This window comes from Salvia hispanica, chromosome 4, assembly GCF_023119035.1.
Source record: "Salvia hispanica cultivar TCC Black 2014 chromosome 4, UniMelb_Shisp_WGS_1.0, whole genome shotgun sequence".
NCBI classification, from domain to species: Eukaryota; Viridiplantae; Streptophyta; class Magnoliopsida; order Lamiales; family Lamiaceae; genus Salvia; species Salvia hispanica.
The window spans coordinates 16,614,428-16,639,302 of record NC_062968.1 but is presented as its reverse complement, the minus strand read 5'-3'; the positions used below and the strand labels follow the sequence as shown (position 1 = coordinate 16,639,302).

The 24,875-nt window shown below is 33.9% G+C and overlaps 4 protein-coding genes across 7 annotated transcripts in view; 2 read left to right on the top strand and 2 right to left on the bottom strand.

Annotated features, from left to right (window-relative positions):
• Positions 1–1,115, bottom strand: part of LOC125220476 (serine/arginine-rich splicing factor SC35-like) — a 2,991-nt gene extending 1,876 nt beyond the window's left edge. Inside the window, exon 1 of the mRNA XM_048122648.1 lies at positions 1,084–1,115. Within this exon, the coding sequence (XP_047978605.1) occupies positions 1,084–1,115 (32 nt within the window). The remainder of the gene's footprint in view (positions 1–1,083) is intronic.
• A 4,671-nt stretch (positions 1,116–5,786) lies between these two features.
• On the top strand, positions 5,787–10,283 carry LOC125218503 (transmembrane protein 184A-like). The gene is given in 7 exon segments (XM_048120182.1): positions 5,787–5,954; positions 6,541–6,614; positions 7,764–7,913; positions 8,761–9,046; positions 9,380–9,613; positions 9,775–10,095; positions 10,098–10,283. Coding segments are annotated over 7 exon segments (1,245 nt in total). The 5' UTR covers positions 5,787–5,807; the 3' UTR covers positions 10,131–10,283.
• Positions 10,284–17,496: 7,213 nt separating this feature from the next.
• On the top strand, positions 17,497–18,124 carry LOC125223888. Its single transcript, XM_048127199.1, has one exon. It carries the CDS (start codon positions 17,617–17,619, stop codon positions 17,923–17,925), a length of 309 nt encoding a protein of 102 aa, XP_047983156.1. The 5' UTR covers positions 17,497–17,616; the 3' UTR covers positions 17,926–18,124.
• Positions 18,125–20,610: 2,486 nt separating this feature from the next.
• On the bottom strand, positions 20,611–23,505 carry LOC125217765 (serine/arginine-rich splicing factor SC35-like). Of its 4 annotated transcripts, none has more exons than XM_048119293.1 (9): positions 23,362–23,505; positions 23,203–23,281; positions 22,810–22,889; positions 22,653–22,719; positions 22,360–22,438; positions 21,529–21,767; positions 21,225–21,438; positions 21,110–21,136; positions 20,611–20,837 (listed from the first exon to the last, which is right to left on the bottom strand). In XM_048119293.1, exons 1-8 carry the CDS (start codon positions 23,435–23,437, stop codon positions 21,131–21,133), a joined length of 840 nt encoding a protein of 279 aa, XP_047975250.1. In that variant the 5' UTR covers positions 23,438–23,505; the 3' UTR covers positions 20,611–20,837; positions 21,110–21,130. The 4 variants fall into 4 exon arrangements, 3 of the variants coding, with proteins under 3 accessions (XP_047975250.1, XP_047975249.1, XP_047975251.1); XR_007175801.1 differs by having other exon boundaries at positions 20,647–20,837; positions 21,066–21,136; XM_048119292.1 differs by lacking the exon at positions 20,611–20,837 and having other exon boundaries at positions 20,927–21,136.
• Positions 23,506–24,875: the final 1,370 nt, after the last annotated feature.

The following is a 24,875-nucleotide window of genomic DNA, read 5'->3' as shown; positions in this document are numbered from 1 at the left end:
TTTTTAGTTTTAAATTTTGGTTAAATTTGCAAGTCAAAATGGTCGGGATAACCTTGAAATTCGCCTTATTCTTTTTCCTTTCTCTTGTCTTTATACTTGAGGACAAGTATGGTTTAAGTGTGGCAGTTTGATGAAAGGCTAATTTCATGCATCGGTTATATGGTGAAAAGCGTTACATTTCTTTGGGTCTAACACGGTTTATAAGCGGTGTGTGAGAATCGCTAGATCAAGGAGGTGTTGAAGGAAACAATCTAGCGAATGAATGAAGTAAAAATGAGCAGAATCTAAGGAAAAAGAAGGGCGTGAAGGAGGAGTCGAGTAGGCTGAGGGCAACAAAGTCTATCTATACCTCGCCGGGCCCCACTCCAACCCCTATAAATAGAGGAGCATGCAACACACAAAAAATCACTTTTTTCGCTCACTCTTAGCTCACACACACAACACACACTTGGGAATGGGAGATGCAGGGGTAGTTTCGGTTCCGAAGGGTTTTCTTGAAATTTCGGTCACAACACCGTCCGCGTGAGGCGAAGGTAAATCTCTTTAATTTTCAGTTTGTTTTGCACTTTTATGGTGAACTTCACTTTTGGAGTCGGCGCGGTTGTTGATCTTCTTGATTATCTATTCACTTTAGTTTGCGTTTATCGTGATTTTCAAGTTGATTTACGTAGATCCTATTGTTGAGGTTTTATTTTGACAAGTTATATGTCGATCTACTGTTTTTGCTATTGTGGTACTCGATGGGGAATTTGATGATAGATCTGTGGTTTGTTGATTGATTGGAGGTTGTTGTTTAAATGCGAAGTTATGAAATGTTTCTTTTGGTTGGAGTTTGTGTCGGACGCTTGGATCGGAGTGGATTTAGCGTCGAGGTTGGATCCAGTGAGGAGGTTGAGTTGTGCATGGATTTTGAGTTTTCGCTTGCTTTCGGTTTTCCCGTCTAGCATCTGTGATCTGTTTAGTTCTTTGTTATTACTCTTTAAAATGGTTTAGATTCAATTTGCTGTTCGATTTCGTCCATGTTGTTTGTCTTGAGTTTTACGCAAATTGGTTGAAGAAGATGATGTATTTGTTAGTTAGTACCGAGTTAGTTGTTTTGCCGGCTTTTCGTCCATTCTTGCTTTTCGGTCATGGTCCCCATGATCGGTTTGTTTAGCGAGGTCTAGGTAATTAGAGTAGTTTCTTAGATCTAGTGATTGTTCGGTTAATTTTCGTGCATGCTTTTTTGTTTAGCTAGGTCTTTGTTGCGTAGCGATTTAAATTCAGTCAGTTTAGTTTCCTCACCTGAAAAAAAGCGTGGCGGCCGACCCCAAAAAAAAAAAGTCCAAATCCTTGAACATGATTATTACGCATCCATCTACGTGGGATCGATCCTCTTCCCTATCTTAGGTTTAGTAAAGTGGTTGAGGGTTTTTGAAGAGTGCTCTGTGTGTCAGACGACCAGGATTTTCCGACGACCAACGAGTTCCTAGACAGCGTGATCTAGTGGATTTCTGGACCAAGGGAACTGTTATATTCTTTAAATGCGCCTGACGTGTTATCGGCCTTTCAAACTGGCCCAAATCGATGTGTCGGGTGGATTTTTAGTCTGCGACGTGGCGGGGAGAAAGAGTGGTGGCTATTTCTATTGTGGATATTGGTGGTTCGTATTTCAACATTGCTATGTTTTTGTTGACAAGTGTTTGTTGAAATCTATACTAATATAAAAGGAGAGTTGTTGATAAATTACGTGTGCCACTCGACCTGATATAGGCGAAACATCATGAATTTTTTGCAGTATTTTATTACTATTACAGTTACACAATATATATATTCTATTACATACTCCATGAAAGGAGAGAGAGCGTTGTTCAACTCCACTTGCTGTTTCCAATGAGAAGTACTAAAAAAATTCATGAGAATGTTAGTAAAGCATTTAGGAAATAATTTTTGCAATAAATGATTATATATTAGATAAACACTTTTATGAATTGTTTCCTATAAAGAAGGGACAATAAATAATTGAGTTCTAACTATTAAACTTAAAATTTTTTATAAATAATTGAGTTCGACATAAATTCGTTATGTCATATGTAACTAAGTGATGAAATCTTAGATAAACTCGAATTTATATGTAACTACTCATTATATTCACATAATATTTGAAAACCCTATACTAATTAGTTTTTTACCTTTTGTATTATCTCCACCTCTTCTTCTTTCTTCTTCATGGTATAGTTATTCGATTCTCAATCTTGAATCAATTCCTCATCTGTAAACTATAATGTATTTATTAGTATGGAATGGATTTATAGGTGAAATTAAAGATTTTTATGAGTAACTTATACATTATTTAATCATATTCATTTATAATCTATTGAGTTTTAGATTTCATACCTCTATTATTTGTATAGATTGGGTTTCCCAAATCACATGTGGCGGCTACTAATAGTAGGCCGGTGAATCTTTTATCTAATATTTTATTTGTTACCATAAGTTTAAGTGTGTTTTCTATATTTACAATTTTTAATCTTTATCAGCATTTAACTTATTATTTTTAATCAAGTTATTATTAATCGGTTTTTAGCATTTTTTTTATTGGTTACTTACTTAGTTCCTTTTAAATTAATTTTTGCAACAATTTTTTAAATCATGATTCTAATATAGATTTAGATTGGTGTCTATTACGTTTTGTAAACATCAATCTAATGGAGTACGTATTAATCATAAGTCACTGTGTATTATTTTTCTGAAATATTTATCTTAACTATTGTTTTACAATTTACACATTGAACATGCTTAGTTTTTTTTTAATTTATTATCTAATATTCTTTTATTTATTACTCCTCCGTCCGGATAATTATCCAGTTTTATTTCGGTCCGTCCATGATTTGTCCCATTTCACTTTTACCTTTTTGCATTGACTCATGTCTACTACTCATTTCTACTCCTTTTTATTATAAAACTAATATAAAAAGGTGGGACCCATTTTCCATAACTTTTTTAAGCTTTTCATTCTGATCTTAAAGCGTCTGCAGTCAAAGTGACCCAAATTATCGGGACGGAGGAGTATTCCGTATATGAAAGGTTATTTCTATCATTGTGTTTTTTGGGGAACATGCATATTTTTCTATTAGTTGTGCTTTGTCATTGTGCTTTTTCACCGATCTGTAATGTTTGTCGCCGTTTGAGATGTGTGAGGATGTGTCATGTTTAATGGGCTTATTTGTATTCCTCATTTCGTTTCTTTTGTTACATTTTTTGAATTAAATGTATGGGTTTCATAATTTTATTGTTGTATTTCTATCTTTTTTTTCTTTTTAAAAATATTTGGGTATTTTGCGTGATGTTTTTATTTAAATGGATCTTCTTAATTTATACTCCAACTTTTAATATTTCAGCTATTAATGATGTAGTCACGGTTTATTTGTATATTTTGTATTTGTATGTTGCTATTAGTTGCATATTTTCTTTTATTTGTATATATTTTATTCTAATGTACACGTATTCTTAGATATAAGCATCATTGTCTTAACTATGTTCTCTATTGTATTTTATTTACCCTATACATATCATAATTTTAAACACTATAAAATTATTTGCCCAGTATTCACTTATCTTAAGAGTTTTTTGAAAATTTCATGACTCGTGCACGCCAGTGATAATCTCTTGAATCTAAAATTGATGTGATTTTATTGTTAGATATCACACACTCCTGACAGTAGTCTATTGCACAAATGGATTTATATTCTTGTCCAAGTCGTCCTATGAGAGAGCTATATTTGTTTCCTTCATATACCTAAATACAAAGAGCTAAATATTCTATATAATGTGACACAATCGAAAGGGTTAAAGAAAGATAGTTTAATTCATAAACAAATTTACATAAGATAATGATGTATGGAATTGAAAGGAATGAGTAGAGAGAATAAGAAACAAATGAACAAATAGCAGAAAAATGTTTACAAGAGAACTATCACGAATATTTTATAAATATTATTATAAGAATAAAATTTGTATAATAATTAATACTCCATTTACTATTGCAAATATATGTAACCTAATTATGAATGATTTAACTCTAAAATCAACCATAAATTAAAGCATTGCAAAATAGATATAAAAAAATATAAAACCTCAATTGGATTAGTGAAGCCCTATTATATTATTTACCATGAAATTATATTAAAATATAAAAAGTTAAAATAAAAACATAGTAGCTGTGTTACTGAAAACATGAGTTGCAGAAAAAGACGTAAATCGGGCATCCAACGTGCTCTTGCGGTTAGCAATTGTCAAACGTTTGAGGCATTTGTGGTCGGGACGTGCAACATATTACAAAACATGATTATCGAGTCAAATGAGTCGCGCTCGTAATTGAAGAGAGATAATACAACGATGCCTCGAGTTCCTCGATTGTAGAGAAGCCACAAATCAAGGTGCGCTCATAACCTTCGAACTTATCAAATGCGTCATGAGTTGACACCGATAAAGATTGCTAGTTGCGAAATATAGGTACACTTTGGGGCGATGATTATGATTTTATTTCAATCATGTCGTCTTTTATTTCGATTATGTACTTCTTTTCAATTATTTTAATGAAAATCATTGTTTTATCTTGAAAAAATGCACGTAATGCACGTGACATCTTGTATCGTGGATTGTGAATGTTTATTACAAGGTTTAAAAATAAATGTGAAATGCATAAATACCTCCTAATAATAGCCAATATCGAAAGATCGCATATAGAACTAATATTGATAGGAACTAATATGCTACATGCCTTATGTAAGCACCATTCGTTAGCATCATGCTCGTTTAATGCACGTTTAACATTATTTTTATTTTATACATTTAATTTGCTTATAATATTCTCTATAACTTTAAATAAATAATATTAAAATTGTGTATATTACAATTAAATTAAATATGTGAAACAAAATAAACATTGCTGAATTGATGCTAAATAAACAAAATATGTAGTAACACTGGAATATAGTGGCAGATGGACTCAAGTACATTATTATCAGCATTTTGTTCTCATTATTTACATGTTTTACGCCTCATTTGCTGTATAAAAAACACTAGAATATAGTGACAGTTGGACTCTGAGTTGGCTTATTTTGTTGGTTTTATTTATTGGCAATGAAAAATTATGTTGGAAAGAATAAATTCAACAAAAGATTTGGTTTAAGCAAATAACAACTAACACGAGTCCACAATTAATGCCTTAATTCCCAATTTCCACGCCATAAACACTTTTTGCCTCCCCTATTCAAATTTCCCCACTGCATTTTCTCGGATTCTCGATTGATGCTATTGCTTTTTCTTCTCTGCCCAAAAAGGAAAATAATCCGAATTCTGTGTTTGATTTCAGCGATCGGGTTACATATGCCCGTTATCTGCGCTCAATTTTTGACCTTTCGTCAACATTAATTCAAACTGGTGGTTTCTTAATCGTGAAGCGATAATTTTGCTTCACGTGATGCCGTTCCGTGCTCTCATTACAAAATCCGACCGCCCTCGAGTTTTTGTGTGATTTTGAGGGCACTTCTTCGGTTTCTGCTTCGATCAACCATTTTATCGAGCACTTCGCCATCAATTTGGAGTTAAGCTTCTTTTGAGTTTTTAGGAAATTCACAAATTCAATTGTATTCAATTGACGCTACTGCAATCAGGCAACACCGACACTTGAATTTTGAGGTATACGACTGTTTTTTAGATGGTGTAGTTCTATCTGTATTTTTTTCCTAGTTGGTTCTGTTAATTGCTGATGCTATTGCTTTCTTCTTAGATTTTTCGGGAGACTATTGGGCTGTTGGTTGCAAATGGGGCCCATATTCTACATACTGATAGCATTGCCGTGTACAATAGGGGCAATAGCACTGGCCCTTCGCCACATTTATAACCATTTACTGAATTATACTGAGCCAACATATCAGAGATACATTGTCCGCATTATCTTTATGGTTCCAGTGAGTTCCCATTCTCTGTCAATAGACCTTCTTGTTGATTATGTGATCAAATGCTTATTGTGCCCCATCATCCAAAGTTGCGTCTTCTCACTAGTTTCTGCTCATTTGCTGGAACATTACTATCCAATCCTGTGCTTTGGTTAACTGCTATATACAATGCTTAAATGACAGTTTTACTTTTATGCTTGTATGAAAAGGAACTAGTTTGATTTCTTTGTTACGGTATGATTATTGGGAAGATATCTCTTTTTAACTAAGAGAACTAATCAACTCAACATCTCCATGAATTTTGATGGAGAGCCTCCTATTGGTATCTTATTTTTCAAATTTGAAGATTCTATTGTCTTGCAAGATTTCACACGGTCAATCTTTTTAGTTGAATAATGGAGTAGTTTAAATCTCACCAATCCCGGTTTCTGGAATTTGAATTAGCCATGTGCATTACCAATCTTAATCATTTTCTATATGGTTGATTGTACTAGCTTATAACCCAAACCGAGCATTCACTATGGGATCTTTATGCTATAATTTTCTTCAATCTACTTGTGAGTGGTTTCTAATCATCTTTATTGTGAATCTCTAACAGGTATATGCATTGATGTCTTTCTTGTCCTTGATCCTGAATAAACATGCAATTTACTTCAATTCAATCCGAGAAATGTAAGTATGCTCATCACATTTTCATATTTTGTTTTGAACGAGTTTCAAGTAAGGAATAAACCTCGATGGCATTCCCAACTTTTTGATTGTGTGGTTGATTGGGTTTACAAGTATCATATGTTACTCCTAAGGAGACAAAAAATAATGTACTATGATAAAAAAAGGGTTACAGATATGAGATATCGCACAATGTTGGAGTAATGAAATAACGTGATGCTGCATCTAACTTTCTGACAATGCTGCTTTTCTGCAGTTATGATCTAAAATTTTAATTTGGAATTTCTTATAATTATTGTAGCTTAATCAAGTATCATTTTCTCACACATCTTTGTGGTAGACCTGTTGTTTCATTTCATGAATTCATCCGTGGCATTTGTGATTAAGAAGATTCAATCTAGTTTAGTCTTTATCAACATGTGAAAACCTCCATCCTATTGTGACAGTAAATAAGCTTTTGATTTATGATAAACAAATTATGCATCACTCAAATGATTAAATGGTTTGAGTACTGGCGCTTGATAGTGTTGATGCTGTAGGTAATAGGTATTTGAATAACTTGTAAAAGTTCACCTGGGTGTCATTGTATTTATAGAACTAGTAACTCCATGTTAGGGCTATACTTTTAGCTTATTTCTCATATACAACCCAAAAAATTTATTATTAGTTACACAAACTATTTTGTACCAGCTGCCCCTAGTACTTTTGGTAGCTTGCAAGTTGCAACAAGATTTTCCTGAAACATAAGCTTTTTTTATTGATTTATGAATTCTGAGGCAAAAAGGAGTTTGCATGTGCATTATGACATTCTTCTGTAAACGTAGTGCAACAAGAATTTGAGAGCATGACATCCATCATCCGTGACATGTGTGCTCATGTTTACTGCATACATAACATGGTTCCGGACTTCATAGAGAACTGAGTATATAGTGAATCATAAAATATTTGGAATTAAAATAATAGTACCACACAAGAACCATTACATACCCCTGCCACTTATGTTTGTATGTCTTGGACTCTTGGTTGCATATAATGTTGCTTTTCTTAGATTTCTAGATTTTTTATGTTTAATTGCTTAAATTTATGAGCTTTTATAGATTATTTCATTTCATTCAAACAATTAGATTTTTTTCTAATTAATTTTCCCTACAGATATGAAGCTTGGGTCATTTATAATTTCCTTTCACTATGCTTAGCATGGGTAGGTGGTCCAGGTGCTGTTGTGCTAAGTTTAACTGGAAAAGTTCTGAAACCCAACTGGTGTCTAATGACATGCTGCTTCCCCCCAATGGCATTGGATGGGTGAGCCTTCTCTGCACGTACTACCATTTCTTTGGCTGATCACAGTATTATGCATATGATGGCTTTTTTTAAAAACGTCATATGTATATTGCTGTCGTTTTTAGGATTTGGTGTGGGATACTATATGCATATCAGGTAGCAAAGATCAGATTCCTGTCTATATATATATTATAATCTGGAGAATCTTTGTCTTAGTTCTAGAATCTAGTCAATCAGAAAACTTAACACTTTGTTTGGGTTGAGGTATTATATGGATATTTTGGTTGCTGGAGGGACCGGATGCATGTATGAATATTAGATTCTTCAAAACTCTTTGGTTTCAGTTTTGCTTATTGGCTGTTATGGTAACATCTTTTACTCTCATTCAAGATGCACTCACATCTAATTCTAATTAAAATATTGTGCTATACTCCAGTATACATTTTTTTTTTTTTTTTCTAGATGGGTGACATTGGTGATACTACTTGTATTCTTCAATTTACTGCAATACTCCTATTTCTTTGCTCAGGTGATTAGTAGTTTGGTGTCATATAGGGTCTTGAAGTTTGATGAGCGTTCATTTCATATTTATGAGAGCTTATAGCGATATACTGTTTGGTTGGTTCAATGATTCATTGTAGGCTGTTTGACCATTTAGGAGGGTTTGGGTATATTGCATTAGTGCTATTCAGGAAGTGTTACATTTTCTCACTACATCTTGTCTGCTTTTATGTCTTCTTTAGGCTGTGTCAAAATCATTGTCGTAATAGTTCTGAATAAATAATCTACTTGAGTTTTCACATTAATCTTTTTCCGTTTTTTTGGTGGGCCTGTGTGCTTAAGTTTATTGACTTATTTGCACATGCAGACGCTTTATACGAAGGTGCAAACAAGGGGGTTTGCAATTTGTGATCCTTAAACCCATCCTAGTCACAATTACGTTGATACTATATGCAAAAGGGAAGTATGAAGACGGGAATTTCAATCCAAGGCAATCCTATCTCTACCTCACCATAATCTACACGATATCATACTCTGTGGCACTTTATGCCTTGGCCTTGTTTTATGTGGCATGCAAAGATTTGCTGAAGCCTTTCAATCCAGTGCCCAAGTTTATCATAATCAAATCTGTCGTATTTCTTACATATTGGCAGGTAAGAAAGGTTTAGATATCCAATAACCCTAATGCTGCTGCTAAATCTTCATGTTAAAAATTTCCTACTCGTTGTCCTGGTTTCCCACTATTATGTCATTAATTTACTGCCAACTTTTTGTATGACCTGAGCCTTTTTAATGCATCTATAATCTATAATAGCTTTAATGATCAACTACCGAATTATTTTTTCCATGTTGGTTATCATCAATGTTAGACTACTACATGTCTAGAACTTTCTTTTGTTACTGTAGTCAGATTATTGTAGTTTCCTATGCTTATGAACTAACTTTTGATGAGAATATTAATCAAGTTAATTGGATTTCTCTTGCAGGGTGTGCTGGTTTTTCTTGCAGCCAAATCCAAGTTAATCAAAGATACAGAGGATGCTGCAGAATTTCAAAATTTCATAATTTGTGTTGAAATGCTAATTGCTGCAGTTGGCCATCTTTACGCTTTTCCTTACAAAGAATATGCTGGTGCCAATATTGGTGGGAATCGTGGCTTTGCAGCAAGCTTTGCACATGCTTTGAACATCAGTGACTTTTACCATGATACAGTACACCAGGTAAAAAGATTCAAAGCATTTTAAACTATCTGGATGGGCTTCTTCTTAGTTGTATCAATGCTTTTCAATCATGTATATGTTTATCCTGGGTGTGGTTTTTACCTGTGTTCTCAAAATTTTATGCGGATATTCTCATCATGTTTGCTTTTAACTTCATTCAGTTTGCTCCTACCTATCATGATTATGTGCTCTACAACCACGGTGATGGTGACGAAGGAACTACAAAGTACAGGGCTCGCACTTTTGTTCCGACTGGCCCAGAAATGGATACAGTCAGAAGAAACAAAGGCAACCTTGGGAACAAAGACGAGTTAAATTCACCATCTTCAGTCGGTACTACTCAAAATTTTGGCGGGAATCAGGAGACTCCGAACTCAGACGCCTTAGGTTCCTCATCGTTGATCAGGAGCGAAGCAAATTCTGCTAATTTGCCTTATGACCTTTCCCTTATGGATGTAGACCTTTCTAATTATCCAAAAAAGTAGTACCTGCTGCTAATGAAGCTGGGAAACGATGACATGTATGACGTTGTGATCCAAGTGCTTGTTTTACTAGTTTGCTTTTGACTACAGAAAATGTACATTTAGGTTAGTACTAGTATGTATTGGGTCAAGCTTTATACAGTTGTTGTTGGCATGCCGCATAGTAATTGAGGTTTGTGTTGCTTGAACTTTCTGTTCAGCAAAGGGGCGTTGGTTGATTGACATATAGTATTATTTTAAAAAAAATCTCAGTTATTACTTAATTGTGTATAGTGAATATCTTTGAAGGGCGTCCTTTCAATTCTCTATATGTGAGTGTGGGCAATCTAGTTTCAATATATTTGAAGGTTTAAGTGTATTGTGTGGATAGAGATGCAATTAGGTTTGTGCAATGAAGTGAGAGGGAAAGGGGAAGAAAAGATTTAATTTGGTGAATGGGATGAAGACCTCAGGCAGCTATGAGTAGGTGGCTTAGTAATGATGCAGGAATTATAGCCACTACTACTTCAATTGATTAAATGATCATCAAAATTCAAGAATCGTAGATAAACCCTAACAATTTATCTACATTGTGGTGTCATGTAGTATGATTTTAGGCATTTAGTCACATTCTTTATCCAAAAGAGTATATTAGGTCAAAAAACAGCATCTAATGACTTCTTACTTCTAAGTCAGTGTCCGTGTAGAGAGATAGAGTGTATGTGCTATTATTATTTCAAGCATTTTATCTTAGGTTAGAGCTAGTTCATTTCATTTAGATCTACACCTATTAATATTATACTCATATTTATACATTAATAACTTAATTTCAGGACAGTTGTATAATTTGATCTATTATTGTTATTTATTACTATTAAATATTAATAGTTTAATATATTTATAGGTCTTGTATTTGATATAATGATATGTACAAAATAAGAATACCTTGTAAAGTTGGTCTACTTGTAACGTTTAATTTTTTAAAATGACATTTTTGTATGTATAATCTCGTCGACTATGCCAACGCCAACTCATGGTGATTCTATAAGCTAGTTTTGCTCAATGGTTTTATAGGTTTAATTGATTATGTTGCACTTCAAAAAATCGAAGTATTGTAGTAGAATTTTTTTCTTGTGTTTACCATAGGAACATTACGTACGTACCAAAAATAATGTAATGGCATAATTGACTATATAACTTGCATTCTTGATTTCTTAAGTTGTCAAAATTCCTGCATATTGACGATTGAATGTAACTTGCTTTCTTGATTTCTTTAGCTGTCAAAATTCCTATGCATTGATGATTCAATGTGAAGCAACATGGAAAGGTGGATCGGTAATTAATTAAAAGCATTTAAATCCATATTTAATCATTGCATATTACTTGCAATAATTTAGTAATGATTAGTAACTTTGCGTCTATGGGTCGATTATCTTCAACTAAATTTACATATTCATAAATGGAAACGACCAATAGCCCACAATATATTACTTCTGGCCAACATACTATGCATACATAAAGTGAGTGAGGATATGAATTTAATTTTACCATCCTCCAATGAACTATTACTTCTGGCAAACACTATTATATTGTTTATTTCCCTGTAATAATTAATAATAATGTTGAGAAACTTTTGAGAAATTATAAAATTTAAAGTAGTACTAATATAATAACAAGAAGAACAATATTAATAATGTTGGGACCTATGCTCCCCAATGAAAATGTGTCTATATTAGCTTGATCAAGTGTGACAAGTCCGACCATAGAATTGAGCAAAAAATATCATGTTAGACCTTTTTGCACCATAAAAATTAAGACCGGTTTCAATCACATTATTAATTTGGACATTGTCTCAACAATCTTGATGCACAATGCATATATTATAATTTATTTTGGATGTGATTAATGAATTATTGTAATACAGTGAAGTTTAATTAAAGATGTACACTAAGAAAAAAAAGCTTCAAGAATAAGACAAAGCATTCTTCGTGGATGATTGGTTGCATCTATCTTGATTATCTCATTACTACTTTAAATGAGTTTTTCGTACTTAAACTCAAATTTTTAGTTTTCCCACCTATTCATGATTTTTCTGCCAAATATCATGTAATAAGGAGTGTTTCTAAAATCTTCAAATTTTTCTTTTTGCCTTTAATTAGTAAGTTGATGGTTTGATTCACCTAGAGCGATAATTCGGCGATAATGTTGCCGTTGCTTCGCCGAGTGGCGTTCTAACGCCGGATTATCGCCGAGCGATCGCCGGCCACTGTGGCGACGCTCGGCGATAATCGGCGATAATTAAAATTTTTTTTTTTTTTTTTTTTTTTTTTTTTTTTTTTTTTTTTTTTTTTGAACCCAACGGCTATTTTACATTCCACCCCTATAAATATTTCCTCCACTTCCTCCATTCATCACCCACAATCTTCATTCTCTCCATTTTCAATCTCTTCTCCCAATCTTCAATTTTCATCAAAATTATGAGCTTTTGGAAGAAAAGTTCCCGATCGGGTAAGGATAAGGGTAAGGGGAAAGAGTCGAGTTCACAAATTCCCAACACGGATGAAGCAAACGAGCAGTGGATGCAGTCGTTGTTGGCGATGGGTTCTCCTCCCGGCCAACTTCCATACGGGGGTCCGTCTCCTTTGCAGACTCCTCCGGCGCGGAGACTTTCTCCGTACTTCAACTCTGCCGGCAGAATGCCCTTTCCAGCCGACGATGTGTATCGGCCCCAGTTCGACACCCCCGGATCAACCCCAGGCGACCAAGAATCTCAGGCCGCGACACTGAGCGCGGAGGACTTCGAGGTGGAAGAAACGCCCACCGAGCCGCCTTCTAGGAGCGGGAGGGGGAAGGCGCCGGCGTCGTCGGCTGCGACTGATACGGGTTCCGATGAGAGGCCGAAGCGGGTAAGGACTACTTACACTCTGCAAGAGTCCGAGCTGATAGCCGACTGCTGGGCGGACACGTCACAGGACGCGGAGCGCAGCAACTACCAGACTGAGATCATATTCTGGGAGCGGATTGCCGCGAAGTACAGGAGCCACAAGACTGCCTCAATGAAGGACCATGGCAGCGAGGCGATCCGTCGGCATTGGGAGCGCCTCATGAGGGACTGCGGGCACTTCAACGGTATTTATTCTAACTTGATGACTCACATGACGAGTGGCCAGAACGAGCACATGGTCCGAGATGAGGCCATCCGGATGTATAGTAGCCAGTACTTGTCGACGAAGGGCTTCAAGTATTGGAACATCTACGATAAGCTGAAGGATCTCCCCAAATTCCGGACGGGAATGCACGACGCGCTGCACGGGAAATCGGTGCGCTCGCGACTTAGCGTTTCGGAGAGCGAGGGGAGCGCGGCCCACATCGACTTGAGTGGGGATGGTCCGCACGAGCGCCCGGAGGGAGTGAAGAAGGCGAAGGGGAGGCGGAAGGGGAAGGGCGCAACGTCGGAAGTCGCGTCGGAATCCGTCATCGACTTAGAAAAAGCCACTTATTCGAGCAATGTCGCCAATCTGACCCAGATGTACACGCTCGTACTTCACCGGCGGCGGGACCCCCGAAGAAAAGGCGGCCCTCCGGAAATGCATCCAACACCTGCAGAGTACGCGGGGCTCGATCCCGACGCCCCTCCGGCCCCTCCGTCTTAGATTTTTTTTTTTTTTTAAATCTTTGTTTATTTGCGTTTTTTATTTGTAGTTTTTTTTTCTCGTTGTATTATATTTTCCAATGATTAATACAACGATGAATTGTTCATTATTAGTCTATTTATTAAATACATTTGTAGGGAAAATTAAATAATATAAAAAATAATGATGTAAAAATGAAATGTTGAGTTAGGGAGAAATAAGGGAGAAATAAGGGAGAAACCAATGTAGCACTTGGCTAAAAACTGATAAAAGTTTTTCGTACTTAAACTCAAATTTTTAGTTTTCCCACCTATTCATGATTTTTCTGCCAAATATCATGTAATAAGGAGTGTTTCTAAAATCTTCAAATTTTTCTTTTTGCCTTTAATTAGTAAGTTGATGGTTTGATTCACCTAGAGGGATTAATGTATATGTAGGAGAATTTTGGTACTTTATTAGGGGTGACAAATTGTGTGGATTGAGTCGTTATCAGATTAACCGGATAACAACACAATCCAAGAAGGCATAATTAACTTGAACCTGACCTATTAAAGAAATGCTCAACATGTACACAAATTCGACCTACTACCTTCAAACCTGAACATGATACAATATCAATATAGATTGATACAACACCATAACGATCTTAATCTTATACTCCTTACACGATAAAAACCTAATATACCTTATTTAAGCATACATTACATGAATCTAGAGAATAGCAGTATAGTATTTTTTAAAAGAATAATAAATATAATAATAAAAACAATAATACAGAGTATTATTTTTAACAAGTAACCCTTACCCAATCCAAAGTTATTGAGTTCCTAATGTATAGCCTCAAATACGACTTGATCCAAATTCATTAATTTCATGTGTGTTCTTGTTGAATTTTTGTGTCGCGTCGAAAATTGTTAGTCATGATTCTTATAATAATATTAAAAAGTGGTGTTCTAAATTTTTTCGATAGTATGTATTGCATGTGAAGATGTCATGGGTGAAGCCCAATCGTTTTCTGAAATGAATAAAATTAAATGCTAGGTGGTTTAGATAATAAATGAAGGTTTTCTATCTTGTTGTAGTAGGATTAAAATGATTATGTTTAATTAAATAAAAGGATTAGCCTGCACTTATAGAATAGGCTACTTAGTTTGACCAAATGTTAGGTGCTGAATAATTAATACAACCATTGTGAGGTTACATTTGGCGCTTGAAATATGATGTTTTGGGGTTTGACATTTTGTTTTATATTTTGACATTTCTTGCAAATATACTTCTTCGCCAGTTTACCATGTGATTTGGGAGTTTGAACTTTGAACTTTGAACTTTGAAACGCGTTGGATTAATTTTCCTTTTAACTTTCGGTAGATTCTTTTTATGAAATGATGTCAATAAGCTAACCATAAAGGATTAAAAAAAGGGGAAAACAAGATTAGTTGGAGACATGAAAAATATGCTACTTAGTTAGTCAATTTAATTAGCTCTATAAATGAATGTCATGACTTTGAATTTATTTGTTTTCTTCAATCAAAATATGAGTAAAACTTACTTTGGAAAATATACTACTATTAAAGAGTAACTTATCAAACAATGTTAACTGCGTCATAACACTCTGTTAGTTGGCGTTTAGGGCGACTTTTAACGTTGGTCAGATAATTTGTTTAGAATGAGTGTAACAAATGTAGTTTAAGCTAAGAATTAAGATAGCTTTTTAATTAACGAATTTTGATTGGTGAGAAGACACATGAATTATGTAGGTTGTAACATTTTCTCATTGTTTATGTTTATTTTCAATTATGTCACTTAATTTTTGACTTTTTTGTTGGAATCTCTTTCTTGCCCAAAAGAAATCTTTGTTTTCAATCCTTATCCATGAAGCCTTTTCTTCGCACAATGTGTCACTTACTTTGTTTAATAATTCAATGATACATTATAAAATTCTAAAATTATTTAACTACTTCCATCTTGAAAGCCTATTTAATCATCACCATTAGGCCTAACATAAAAATATTAAGTTAAGTTTCTTAATTAAAAATTATTATATTCATACAATAGTGCTAGCTAGATATACTTATTTATTTACATGACACTATCATATAGATATAGGGAGAATTTTAATTTGCTCACTGCCAAGCAAAGAGAATATTCCCTTTTGTCCATGATAACAAATTTCATACGGAGTGAGTACTACTTTAGAGAAGTAGATGTTTCATAGAAAGTATTGATCATTTCAGATTGTTTCACAGATGAAAATTCGAATTAAAACGAAATAAAGTTTGATAAAGTTAATTATAAGTTATAACCATATCGTTAGATATGAATTTTTTCTAAACTCTTGTGTGATTAGGTTCCAATGGACAGTATTTTTTCGATTTGTAAAATCCTTTTCTTGAATAAAAGAGGCCTTTATAAAGTTCAAAACCTTTTCTTTTCCTCCCCTATTTATTTCTAATCAGAAACTTCTTTTGGAAACAGAATAAGGCATTAAAGAGAAAGGTAGAGAAAATGTGGATGGTGCCTGTGGTCAATCCTAATTAATATTAAAGACTGAAGCAATTAAATCTTGGCGCAAGCTTTCCTTGCCTATATTAATATACTACTACTATTGTTACCAACTCCAACTATATAAGGTATTTATTCATTGTACATATGTAAAAGGACCAAAATGTCCATGAAATCATCTTTACATTGTATACTTTTACCATTTTAGTCCGTCCAGTGAATAGAAGTTCAGTTCACTTTTACCATAAATGATAATAGAGCTCACCTTCCACTAACTCATTACACTCACATTTCATTTAAAACTAATATTCTCTCCATCCCAGATTAAGAATCACCTTTTGCCATAAAAGTCCATCCCAGTTAAGAGTCATATTTAGAATTTTTCATATTTGGTCATATAATTTTACTCCATTATTCATCAAAATTACATCAAAAATGTCATTATCTACATTAAAATAAAATAAACCAAACCAAAGACAAAAAAGTCAAAGAGACCCACTTAACCAACTCACTTCATTTATTACACACTCCACCATCTCGCTTCATTTATTACACACCTACCATCTCGCTTCATTTATTCACTTTAACTTTTCTTAAAACCCAGCCATAACTATATCTAACTCCTAACTGGACGGAGGAGTACTCCATAAAAGTGGGATCCATGTTCCACTAAATTTTTCTACCACTTTCTTAATATTTTTTTTAAAATCGTCTCACAGAATGAGGACTCCTAATAACACGGAGGGATTAATTGCAAAAAGAAATCTAATGGTAATGTCAATACAAATTACAATGTTCTACAGGGACTTGATATGTTTTAAAGATTGTGATGTATACCACTAAATACTGTTAATTAAATTTCCAAAATCTTACCAAACAATAGTGTATGTATGATATATAAAAAAAATGCTAAATGGAGTAAAATTTTATATCAAAGTGAATACTAAACTTCAATTATATTTCAAATTAAGCTACTTAGCTCTTCTTTTTACCTTGATAAATAGGTTTCAAATTAACTATCGAATTAATATTGTTATTTTTAATTCACTAAATACTGTCAATAAAATATTTCAGATTTTTCATAATATATAAATATAAATTTGAAATATTACAAGAATCAAATATATAAAACAATATCTTAAAAATATGAATTTCCTAAACATGGAATGTGAGAGAAAAAAGGAAAACATACCTGTATAAGAAACATAATTCTAAAAAATAAAAACATAGCCCCCAAAATGAAAGTGGAAGCATAATAAATAAAAAAGCCGCCAACAAACAAAGTAACAAACCCCTCTCCTCTCCCTTTTATTAGTTTATATAAACCCATCGATCCTTCTATTTCTCAGATCCGTCTCTCTCCTCTTTCTCTTATTCAGATGGTGTACGCATAGACGTATATATATATATGGGGCCGCAAACGCAAACATATGTGTTTCGGAGTGAGATGGGATACACGGAGCTGGAGAAGAGGCAGCTCTTCTTGCGAAGCTACACGTTTTCGAGGAAGCAGAGCGTCTCCGATAGAATCAAAACATCCTTCTTCAGAGTGAAAAAGGCCATCTCTGTTCGCTTCCGAACCGCGAGAAGGCTGAGGAGGAAGATTTGGTTCAAGCTCAAAAATGGGCTCTTCTTCTCCACTAGGCGAAGGAGGCTCTTCCTCCGCCTCCACGCCTATAACTACTGCTACAATTCACACCACTCTTCTTGTTTCTGATCATTTCTTCATTTCATTTTTCACTACTTTTATTTTCTTCTTATTTCTTATGCTTGTAAAGGTAAGTTACATTACATGGCCTCTCTCCTAAGTTTATTCTAGTTTTTTTTTATTTAATTTGACATGATCAGAGGGTGTAATAAATATTCTTGTATTCGACTATTAGAATTAGTTGAAGTGATTATTGCAGATGGTTGAATTCTTTTTGTTAGTTATGATGGAATGGATTAATTTCCATAAGGTAGACAGACATGAATCAATATTCATGATGCTGCCAAGAAATAAATTGAGGGACAGCTGAAAAGGGTGTAATAATAATGATAATTATGAAATGCAGCCCACAATGAAAACAATCTATTAATTTTTATTTTTTTTTCTGCTTTTTCTTTTTATTGGTTATGATTTGGATTCCATCGTTTAATTTGATTTAGTTTGAATTTTCAATTTCATATTAAATTTAATGGTAATATAATTTAGGGTATGAAAGTAAAAGCTCCATTATTTTATAGGAGTGCCATTTAATATGTTCAGATCTTACTCCAGAAATTTGCTGACAATGCGTCCGTTGTGCTCAAGATCCTATATAGTTATAAAATTAGTTTGACAATAGGAGATATAGTAATATTATTTTAATAGAATTCGTACTCATTATGCAAATTGAGTAAGTATACAATTACAAACAGTTGGGAAAGTGCAAAGACACCCAAGGCTTTGATGGTGTTCCTTTTTGGGTGAGAAGAACATAGGGATTCATGCCTAATTTCAACTTTGCATTGGATTTTGCATAAAGTCCAACCTAAAAAATGTGAAAAATGTGAAATCCAAGTAAAGGAATACTCTATTCTGCAATAAAGGTAGCAGGAATCGTGAGTCAATTCATTTTTATTCACACCATTCCATTCATTTAATAAATTACAATGCTGACTATATTCACTCTTTCGCACGAGAAATTCGCGTGTATGCACCTACTTTTATCTTTCCTAAATATTTGCCCTAATATTTTTCATCAAGTTAATAAAACTATTTAACCATCTTTTTCATTTTCAATGTGGTTTTGGTTCTTACTATTCTACACCATTAATTAATGGCAAGTGAGACCAAAGTCATTTGACCGTTTTTGTAGCTTCAATTGTGTATATGAACTATTCTTTCGTACACATTACATATTGGGTATATAGGAGAAAATATGGCTTTCATAATTGCATAACTTAATCAGTAAGTCTTTTCTACAGAAGTTCTATTATTAGATATTTCTTTTAAAACTAAATATCCATTTATATGGTTGTAACTGACATGCTATTTTTAAACCTATTTCTCAATTTTTCGCAAAAATATTAAAAATAAAAGTATTGAAAAAGTAGATTTGTTACATCCAGCTTTGTGTTAGTTATTCACGGTTACAACTTTAGCAAACTTCATTAAATATATATGTATATTAAATATTACAAAATATTCTTATCAAGGTATAAACAAAAAGTAATTTAATAAGCAATAATAAATCCTTACAACGTTGCGACATTTGAACTTTTCGTACTGTTTTGAAGCTCACGATGGTTGATTGCTAAGGATTTCACATGAAATTTGTGTATAGTTATGAATATTAATTGAATTATACTTGCTTACTCAATAACATGTTTTAGGAGCACAAAAAAGTAGTACCACCATAGAATCCATTCCATCGAGGCCCATGATTGTGTTCCGTTGAGGCTCACGGTGGTGCACCACAGTGGGAAGCTACAGTGGATGCACCATCGAGGCTCTGTCACTACTAATCTTATACGGTGAGACAACACATCATGATTTATTACGACGGCCTTTGGGACCGATCAACATACCTAGACATGGAACACTTATTATATATGTGGAGGTAGACAACTTAAGTAGAGATCATCTCATGCATTAGTGACGCATTATGCAGTGCAAAAAATACAAGTCATCGAATTAAAATGTCTGTGGAACAACTTATGCAGACAACCTTGAGGTAAGAGCATCCACTTAAGTGTTGATTTGCATAGAAATCCAGGAAAAATGAGGGAAAAGTAAAAAGTCAAATGCAATAATTTATAGCATTGACTTTACAAGAGATGATAGCAAAAAAAGTGAATATGCGTGAGTGCGATGCAAGAAATTAAAGTAGACTTGAAAGAAATAATTTTGTAATTAGTTTTAGTTAAATTTAGAGATGGCGTGTAGATCAAATGACACATGTACCGCATCAGATCGCGCGTATGTAGGCCTTACTCCACACTCTTCTACATACATAAATTAATCAATAGATAAGCTTCATAAACATAGGAGTATAAATGTATAATAATAGGGGGCACCTATTCATCTTAATAGTTCACCACACAAACTTGTTTATCAAATAATAGTGTGTTTGTCATACCTAAAGTATACATCAACAAATAAATTGTACTAGTATCTATCATAAGGAGCATGATACAAGGCACCAGAAAATTTCCAAGATTTGTCTTATTAGTGGATAGAATAACTGTGATAACATATGCAAGTTAGGTAAGAGGTAATTCGTCACACAAAATTATATTATGATATGCTACATGATGCCGACTTCCATTTTTCATAATATAATTCTCCCTCTCTCAAACTAGCACTTAATTGGATGATTACATGTGTTCCTTTAGAGTCCAATATAGAATAACAATGGCATTACTCACACCTCTCAAATAGTAACCTTTCCAAACAATTAACAAGTATATCAACTCACACCAAAAGGGTTCAATATCTTACTGGGAAAGAGACACCTACACGTCAAGTGGTCTGAAAATGTTACTGGGAAAGAGAAATACAAAAGCTGCATCAACATCTACTGCATCATCTAAAAGAAGCTTCAATAGCTGCAAGCATCATCTTGTCAACCACCAACTATCCTCAGGAACACAAACTATAGAAGGCTGGTAAAAGGGTTCTATATAAGTGAAGTTATCAATAACATTTATTTAGGTAAGAACATAATTAGAAACTAAATAAGAAACACATATAATGATAAAACTACTGAAAACATAAATTAAACCACCTCAGAAAGGTATGAGTTTAGATTGGTACATTACTATTTTAAGCAGGCGCAGAATCTAACATAAAACAGAAGGATAAGTCCACTACCGCCACAGATAGATAATTACAAGATAGATCAAGTTACGCAATGCCAGCAGCAAGAAAACGATACCACAAGAAGAAGTTCGCTGCTTCATTCCTGGCCAAAACATAGCAGGGAAGATTGAACATATCTGGGGAAGGTAAAATTCTGTCAATTAGTATAGGAAGAAGCTTCAAATACTTACATCAGCCTCAGAATGTGGAGAGGGGCTCCGAGAAACACGACGACCACGTGGAGGGGGACTCGGAGAATCAGGTCGACTGCGTGGAGGGGGGCTTATAGATGCGCTTGGTCCTTTTTTGTAATTATCCATGGTAGGACTTCCATCCCTAGAAGGAGGTGTTTTGTTTGGAGATGGGCTCCTACGAGGACTGGGACTTCGCCGAATAGGAGAAGCACTTTCATATACAACAAAGCACAATAAAAAATATGTATTAAAGTGTAGAAACTAATAAAACTCAGATGTCGGATTGTGTTAAAAGATATACCTTCTATAAGACGGACTTCGTCTACGTCTCTCGTCATCATCATTATCATATTTGCCTCTTCCACGTTCTCTACGATAACCAGGACTTCCACTAAGGCTCCGGCTTCGAGACCTACTCCTGCTCCGATATCGCTTATCCCTGTGCCTGTCACGAGGATAGTCACGCTCGCTTTTATCTCTACTTCTACTGTCGCTTCTCCTACTGCGAGCCCTGTCCCTATCCCTGTCCCTGTCCCTGTAATCAACTTAGTGGATTTAAGCTCTTGAGGAATGCAAGCATTAGGTCAGAAACAACACTGCTTATAAATGTTTGCCGAAATGAGTTCCTAAACTGCTTATAATATATAAAGATCTAAACATAAGCTCCAACAGCTCTTCAGCTCCTAAAAAATAAATTTCTCAACACATTATTTTTTCATCATCTTATGAGCAGTAACCAATTTACAAAAATAACCCCATTATTTTTGTTATTTCTAACATATAACCTTCCCATTTCATCTTGCCCTCATTCACAATTCTTTCTCTCTATCTCTCTAACTTATAAGCTCTTGAAACATCTTATAAAGATGTTGGGGCATATAAGATGTCTACAATAAGCTTAGATAAACACTGCTAACTGTCCTGCAGTAGAGAAAAAGTCATTATCGATTTTGACTTATAATTAAAAGTAGGCATTCATAATACTAAAGGCGTAAAACAAATAAGCAATAGCTATTATCCAGTAGAACACGTATCAGCATCCATTTAGAGAAATCAATACACACACACACACCTCATGAAACAAATTATTATTTCCAATGATCACAGTTAAGTATAAAACCAAGGTTCCCTACCTCGGGCGAGGACTGCGGCTTCTTGACTTTCCTCTGGACCTCAACCTGGAAACAGGTTCCTCAATCCTACCTCTATGACTGATAAAAACCAGAAAGATTTGTTAGTATTGGTATTCCGGAAGAACCTATGATATCCAAATGAAAGTTTAATACTTGTTGAAGATATAACTCAAGTTCTCAACATTGATAGGCACACCAAACAAAATATGAAATCATTTATAGATAATTCAACCAAATCCCCATATTCAAAACTTAAAATTGCAACTCTAAAAGGGAAGAAGAGAAATCTCACATCCGTTCAGCATTGGGCCCATATTTAGCAAACTGAACCATTATTTCTCTCCCATCAACAACTCTTCCTGCACCACACAGTATATCATTCTCAGAAGACAGAGAAGCGGAGATTTACACTATCATACAAACCATCGCAAAAAACAATTCCAACTCACCATCTAGCTTCTCAACAGCCTTCTGAGCTTCATCTTGATATTTATATCGTACAAATGCAAAGCCCTTCGAGTCCCCCGTTCTGAAAACATATTAAAAGACATTTAACACGAATATCACATGTATGAGGTGTTCAACAGTTCAGCTCACAAATTGACACTGTGAAACCACACTTACACAGAGATAAACAATTTGAAATCACAAAAAGAGTTCCTTGTACTCACACATGTACCAATCATATTAATCCAGCACAAAATTTTCCACCATTTGAATTATCTCTCAAACAATGTTCTAATACAACCACAAACAAAATAATCCCCAAATAAACTTACACAGATTTTGCTTGCATTATTCACGCACAAATTCATACCAATGCAAACATACAAAAGCATTACCTCCGGTCCCTGGGTATGAACACATCCACGACTTTGCCATACTTATCAAAGAGTGGAAACAAATCATCCGCCGTAGTACCTGAATAATTCCAAGAATATCAGAAAAACGAGATGAATTAGCAACAAAAAGGCAAGTGAAGAAGGGGATGAGTGGAATACGAAAAGTGATATTGAGGACGAGAAGGGAGAAGGTATCTCGGATGTCCGGCGGCCCAGATCTGCCGAAGTGCGACATGGCTTCGATTCAATCAGAAGGGGAAATTCGAAATTAGGGATTCGCTATTTTTTCTTCTATTTTCAAAAGAATTTGCTTTTGTAGGCTTGTGCACGCACGCTAACATCATCATCATCGTCATCATTTTGGATAAAATTAGTAAGTAAATCAAACTAATCTATTTATAGAACTCACCAAATATTTGTAATCCGAATTAGATTATCAAAATAAAAATTTTCGATTGGAATTTTTCGAAATTAGATCTAATAGAATTCTTTTGATTTGAAATTCAGATTTTCATAAGTGAAGTGGTTTTTCTGAAATAAAAAAAATCTCAATATTCGAATTATATTTAATAGGGATGTGATCAATTGATAGCTAATTACCAATCTCAAATTGAGATCAAATTTCAACCATTAGATTAGAAGATTCTTTGGTTAATATAATGTCAAGTGTAATATATTTTAAATTTAAATAATTATTAATTTAATTAAAAGGGTATTAATGTCAAATCCTAGATGTAGTAATTATAACTAACTATTTTCTCTCTCCTCAAAATCATCTCAAATCTTTAAATTTACGTAACTCTCTCGATTTAAATTATTTTTTCGCAAAAAATATATCAAATTAAAGATAATTTAATAAGGATTCCAACGAGATCTCAATTGCATATGTTCCGACGATGTTCGGGTGATGAAATTTGATAAATTATATTTCAATTTTAAATACATGTTGATAAGCAGCTTTTATCAACAAATGCAACAAAAAATCTCAATATATTGTAGGCAAAATCTCAATATTATGCATGTCCAATCTCAATAAAAATGTGTTGATATTTTCTTGTCCTTGTATTGATATTCTAATGTCATATTGTTGATATTTGTAATACACAATGTTGATATAAAAAAACACCCACGAAAATTATCATATGATAACATAATGACGATATTACCATTTTGTTGATATTTTGTCTACTATTTATTGAGATTTGTGAGCTTTAATCTCATCCACTCATTTTAAAATTCAAGGGTGGAGATTTAGTCTTGATTTTGGATTAGGGTACTATAAGCATTAGAATATGACTCGTATTTAATATATATAAATTAATTAAATAGGAGTATTATTTAAATATAACATTTTAATCAATAATATTTTATTTTCAGTTTGGTAGGATTTAATTATAAACTTTTGAATTTCTCATATCAATTCGGATTTATATTACCTAAAAATTCATGGTTTGGAATCATTGGAACCTTACAAACCCTAGCATCTTCTATAGTTCTGATTGTTCGAGATTCATAAAGAGATTTATCAAGTATCTTCCAGGTATTCACTCTTCTTGATCATACTCGATATCTTGGATTGCCATCCCTTGCCGGAAGTAATAAAAGATCTATTTTTGCATACATTAGAAATTAGAAACAGACTGTGGGCACGCATACAAAATTGGAAAAATAGA